General features: G+C 38.3%; 2 protein-coding genes across 2 annotated transcripts in view; both read right to left on the bottom strand.

The window, feature by feature from the left end:
• Positions 1-964: 964 nt before the first annotated feature.
• Positions 965-3,113, bottom strand: FGFBP2 (fibroblast growth factor binding protein 2). Its single transcript, XM_065735764.1, has 2 exons — positions 2,116-3,113; positions 965-1,203 (listed from the first exon to the last, which is right to left on the bottom strand). Exon 1 carries the CDS (start codon positions 2,759-2,761, stop codon positions 2,135-2,137), a length of 627 nt encoding a protein of 208 aa, XP_065591836.1. The 5' UTR covers positions 2,762-3,113; the 3' UTR covers positions 965-1,203; positions 2,116-2,134.
• A 1,878-nt stretch (positions 3,114-4,991) lies between these two features.
• Positions 4,992-6,120, bottom strand: part of PROM1 (prominin 1) — a 59,552-nt gene continuing 58,423 nt past the window's right edge. The window contains exons 26-27 of the mRNA XM_065735766.1: positions 5,897-5,937; positions 4,992-5,656 (exon numbers count right to left, since the gene is read on the bottom strand). Coding sequence (XP_065591838.1) covers positions 5,919-5,937 — 19 coding nt within the window. The 3' untranslated portion in view covers positions 4,992-5,656; positions 5,897-5,918. The remainder of the gene's footprint in view (positions 5,657-5,896; positions 5,938-6,120) is intronic.

The raw sequence follows: 6,120 nt of genomic DNA, 5'->3' as shown, positions 1-6,120 counted from the left end.
AATCTGTGAGTAAAGATGGATTATGTACTTAACTATGCATTGTAGAAACTGCTTAATTGGAAATACAAACTGCTGTGTCTGTGGTACCTAGTTTTTCTACTTAACTTATGTCCTTGCTGAGAAGCTCACGTAGAAGATAAGCTCTTTCTTTAGCTTGAAGAAGGCTCTGGGGAGACCTCATTGTGCCCTTCCAGTATGTGAAGGGAGTGTATCAACAGGAAGGGGAAAAACTGTTCACATGGATTGATAGTGATAGTACAAAGGGGAATGGTTTTAAACTAAGACAGGGGAGTTTTAGGTTAGATGTTAGGAGGAAGGTTTTCATTCATCCCCTACTGCATGGGGGTTGAAACTGAATGATCTTTGAGGTCCTTTTCAACACAGGCCATTCTACAGTAAAAGCCAGTCAGAGTGTAAATGTGTTATAAATTCTGATAATAGGCTGTTAGCTCTTACTTTACGTTTTGATGGGGCTTGTGCAGGGAAGATATCTGCCTATATAAAGTTAGCACATAGACGTGAGTTACCTTTCAGAATACTTAAGTGAACCTAAGCATTTTATTAATATCCACTGATCCTGACAACACAAAACTTTACAGATGTACCTGAGGAACACTTCTAAACTCTTCTGTTTAGAAGTGTACTCTTACTGTATTCTTCCATTTCTTCCATGTCTTTCCTGTTGGCTGGAACTTACTGCAATTTAAATGTAATAACATTGAAAGTATTAATGAAAACATGTTAGCAGAGAAAAAATAGTTCACATCTGTAACTTCTCTTATACATCCTGCCAAAGATCTTTTTAGAAACAGGTGTCATGTATCATAACCTTACACAAGCAGCATCATTTATTCAAAATTTTAAGAAAGCGCACCAAACACATTTCCAAAATCCTTATTTTTATTGTTTGCTTTAACTGTAGCATCATGTACAGCTTTCATCTCTAGCACAGCAAAGCAAATCCTAATCAAGACCAGCACAAAGTGTAACCTCAGTTATGTAATGCAGCGTACACAGGAGTCAGTTTATCATATCTCAAGTACAGTTACTTTAATTCTTGCTTCTTTCAGGGCTGTTGAAAAGTTTCATTTTAGGAGTGCAGAAATAGCTACAAGTTTTATAGAGATGACTCATGTTTAAACCCAAATTCTTAAGTCTAAGCTATTAAACTACAGCAGGGACCCTTCTTCAGCTGTGAAAACAGTTTGCTCTGCAAAACAAAGAGGGGAGGGGGAAAAAAAAAGATTAGTTACTTGGCTTCATGAAGCACAACCAAGAACATTAGCAGACTAAGCCCTGGCTCACACTGCATATATTCCCATTTCTGTCAAAAGTTTTTCAGGTTTAGCTGCCAGCTCCTGGTAGTCTCTCTGAGGTGAAATGTAAGTTGGTATATAGCCTATTAGTTCTGGGAGGGCTTTGCCATTGTGTAGCCTGGTTGAGAACTTGAGACTTAGTGGACAAGTCTGCTAGGGATCACCTAGCTACAGAAATAGGCACAGTTTTGTTTTTTATTAATTTCTGCAAGCTGCTTATGATTTGCTTTTAAAATATGAATGGTTAACTACTAAGCACCTGTTCTGATAGATAAGCTTTATTCCTCCAGATTCTGAATGTAATTATCTGAATTGCACTTCTCATGTGCATCAGTTTTATTTATTTATCACATTCGGCTGGCTTAAATCCAAAAACCAGCACAAGAGGGAAGGAAAGACTGAAGGGAGAAACGAGCTCGATTCTCAAGTAGCTAGAATTGAAATTCTGTAGGATTCAGGTATACATTTTAACAGGAAACATACAGGTGATGTTCAGGATGACGCTATTTGTTATCAACAGATGGAACAGTTATCCCAGTGCATACTAAAGACGCAGACTTGAGTCTGTCCAGGGGGTCCTGAGCTACCAGAAACTCAGGGGAGTTTCGAATCTCCATACCTAGAGAAGTTACAGTACAGAGTTTCCAACCTTAAATTTTAGTTAGTGATCCTGGAACACCCTTCCCCCCCCCCCCCCCCCTTTCCCCAGTTCATTCCTCAGAGAGAACCCTAACATTAAAATAAATAGAATTACAACAGCATTACTCTTATGTACATTCTACTGTGCTTCAAGATGGAGCTTTACCTGAAGTAAATCCTTAACCTCTAAAGAAGCCAATAATGTAGGAGCAGAACTCATGCAGGGATTCCCAGCAATGTTGCCGAGCCAGTTTCATTGCTTCAGTTTCATTTTCAGAACCTTGACTATGCTGGGTTGGTTTTATAAGAGGTAACATTGCAGGTTTCCCTATTTTCTTAACAGAGCTTTTCCCAGCTCCCCTCATGGAAGCTGAAGTTTTCTGGGATGATTTGTCCCGATCTGCTAGATCTTCTGGTTCCACACCAGCAGCTACTTGCTTCATGAGAGCATCTGTGGGAGCCTTTTGGCACATGGTGGCCTTCAACACTTGTGTGGATTCGCAGGCATTAGGGAGCTTTCTAAGTTCCATGGCGATCTGATTCCAGTACATTTTTGGATTGTTTCGGAAAGGACGACAGAGCAATGGCTTGCCAATGTATTCACACCAGTAGGACTTGCCTTGGCCTTTGCATTCAATCCTTGCTTTCATGTCCTCGTCCCCACTCATGGTCATTGTGCAGATGTCTTTGGTTTTAGTCCGAAAATTGATTTCTTCACCGTTGCTTCTTTTCTTTGGTTTCAGCTTTTGTCCCAGTCCTCCCATGCCACTGATCACTACTAGGAAAAGAAGAGCAACACTCTTCATGGTGAGAGAAACTGACTGAGATCCTTCAGCAAAATGATCTGAAAAAGTGGAAGTAGTAAGTACCTGGCTGGTCTCAATTTAAAGGCTTGGTGCACAAAGAAGCCTCTTTCCAGCTACATGTGAGATGTAGGGCTTTTTATTTATTTATTTATTTAAATAATAAATCACCCTTCAGTAGGCATGTACCCATAATTTATAGCCCAAGGAAGTGTTGAATAAGCTGTGAACTCCCATGAAGGTAACAAGACAAATCTTGTAAATGCAGTTAAATACAGAACGATGGTTGTATAACTGAGAAGCACATTCCTACCCAGAATGAACATGTCATATTTGATTTTTAACAGGTATTTTTCCTTTTCCAGCTGCTTTATAGCTATCTTCAAGACAGAATTTGTAATGCCATATTCAAGTAAAAAAGACAGAAGTGCCAAAACAATCTATGCAGCTACATCTGGATGATTATGTACATGTGAATCAAATGAGATTCAACGAGGCCAAGTGTAAGGTGTTGCACTTGGGTTGGGAGCCATCCCAGGTATGTCTAATGTCTACAGACTAGAAGAACTCACTGAGAGCAGTAATGCACAGAATGACTTGGGGGGCCTGAGCAGAAGTGTGCACTTGCAGTCTGGAAGGCCAACAGTATCTTGGTTTGCAGCAACAGAAGAGTGGCCAGCAGGGAGAGTGAAGGAAATGTCTCCTTCTGTTCCGCCCTTATGAGGCACCATGTGCAGTACTGTGTCCAGGCCTGGTGCCCCTGGTACAAGAAGGATACAGTGCTGTTGGAGTAGGTCCAGAGGCTGTACCTCTACCATGAAAAAAGGCTGAGGGAGCTGGCCTCATTGTGGCTTTCCACTACTTGAAGGGGAGCTCATACACTGGAGGGAGATTGACTGTTCACTTGTGCAGGGTGATAGGACAAGGGGATTAGATTTAGATTACATATTTTAGGAGGAAATTTTTTCCCTTAGAAGGGGATGAGGCTGGAGCATGCTGCCCACAGCAGCTGTGAATGCCCTATCCCTTGAGGAAATTAAAGACCAGGTTTGATGGAACCCTTGGCAGCTTGAGCAGGTGGGTGGCAACCAGCCCATGTCAGGGGGGTTGGAATTAGATGATCTCTGATGTCCATTCCAACCCAAGCCACTTTATGAATATTTGAAGGATAAGTAAGTAGGTATCCCCCACAGCTCATTAGCTTGAATCTTACATCTCTGCATTAACATCATTCGTGAAAGCCACGAGCTTCCCCCGCACAGAGTCAATGTTCTTTCAGTCTTTCCTGCTCCTGTCCTTGGTCTTATATCTTGTGAGCTAAAGTAAAATGCACAGCAAAAATCTGTAACTGAGGTTAAAAAAAAGAAATCATTTTTGTACAAAAAGTTTTAATTCATTGCAAATACTCTGAAATGTGTACATGACAAAACAATTAAGAATCAAACATCAGCTAGTTAAGTAAGTTAGTTTTTATTTAAATGAATTGGGAACATCTTTCAAATTAAAAATAGAAACTTTTAAAAATCTACAATTCTGAACATTACATATACACATTATGCTACATACTGTCAATTAGAAATGCTTCAATTTATGACCTAAAAATGAGAAGAAAAATAAGGTTATTGCAGATTAAAGAATGGATTCAGCATTTCAGCATTTTTAATAGATATCTGAATGACTTTCAGGATTATTCCTACTTCAAGCCAGTGAATACTGACATATGAAGAGACACTATGTGAGATTGATATGCCTGATTATTTCACACACATCATAATGTTTTACACTAGTAAGATAAATACTTGTGGCCTTTTTGATGAATTCTGCTGTTAACTAACTCAGCAATACACTCTTATGCCTAAATTCAAGGCAATAAGTCTAACAGTAGAAACATTAATTCCAGTTGCTAAACATGTCTGACCTTCAGTATTGGGAATTGTACCTTGAAGTTTTGAGACAGAACTACTGTAACTGGTCCCTGAAAGAGGTACAGTTGAACAATGATGCTATTAAGGATGTTGAAGAGGTGGATATGAATGAGGAAAAGGTAGACAGGATGTAAAGCACTCTAAAAGTCACCAACATTATGACATCTTTCATGCTCTTTTTGAATACTACTGAACTTTAGAAAGCTTAACTTTTTGCTGCGTGAAGCATTACACACACTCCCAGCCCTCCCACCCAAATGCAGTTTCAAAACAAACATCTTCCTTTTAGGAAAATATATATACTATACTGCAAAAATCACTAGACGTTAAATAATAATTAAAAAAGGGAGAAAACAAAAATGCAACTGACCTTTTCAGAGACACAAAGAGACACTGTGCATCCCATTACACACTTAAAGTTTAGTCCAAAGTGGTCATTCAAGAGCACCAGATAGCAACACTGATCATGCTGGTAAATTCATTTGAGAAACGTACTATACAATATTAAAATTTTAACTAAACACATACTTACATGTTTTAAGAAAAACGTATATACAAAAGTCTCTGTATACAAAATGTATTTTTATGTAAACGTGTCTGTACCATATTTAACACATCTCAACAGTTTAAGATAAGAATTTGACCAACTGTCAGAAAACTGCTAAGCAAACTCAGTTAATCTAATTAATTTAGATCCTGTGATGTAAGATAGAAAGCCATGTGTAAAAAAAAGTAAAAAATAAAATACTAATAATTCAAGCCTTGAACAGTGGTATTTGAGAGGCAGTGCTCTGGTCACAAAATATCCTGTACAGTAGTTTGTGGCATAACATTCAATAGTACATTTGTGGTTTACAGTACAGGTCACATAAAACAATTGGCTCAGTAATTTGAAGATGAATGCAAATGCCAGTGCACTTGGAAGAATATTGATATACTCCCATAGAAGAATCTTGAGCCTCATTTCTATAGCCTGGAAATAACCACAAAAAAATACAATTCAGGAAAATCTGACAGATAGATAGAATTATTATAATGTAATTCAACCAAAGTGAAAGCACAGATTTTTCATATGAATATGGTTTAGTAACTTTAAAAAATACATTTTTAACTAACTCCTCTTGCAGCATTCATGCTAAAGAAAACAGAACAGTCTTCACAAAAAACAACGTAGTAGTAGTTCTAGAATTCACTCTGCAAGCTTATTGCTTACCCCTTTATGATTCCAGTTTCTGTTACCACTGTTCCACAGAGCTGCAACAAGAAAAAAAAAACAAAAAAAACCACAAATCAAACCCATAAATTTCTCTTGCCCACCAACAACAGAACAGAAATACCATGTCAGGCTGTAAAATGAGACAGGCTCGGTTGGCACATTCTGAGTGGATATTCAGAAACTTAACCATTTCATGAAGAGAAAACATATCTATGTTTTTC

Source organism: Cyrtonyx montezumae, unplaced genomic scaffold, assembly GCF_038088225.1.
Source record: "Cyrtonyx montezumae isolate F1298 unplaced genomic scaffold, pur_monq_1.0 scaffold_2, whole genome shotgun sequence".
NCBI lineage: Eukaryota > Metazoa > Chordata > Aves > Galliformes > Odontophoridae > Cyrtonyx > Cyrtonyx montezumae.
This window is presented reverse-complemented; position numbering and strand designations above follow the sequence as displayed.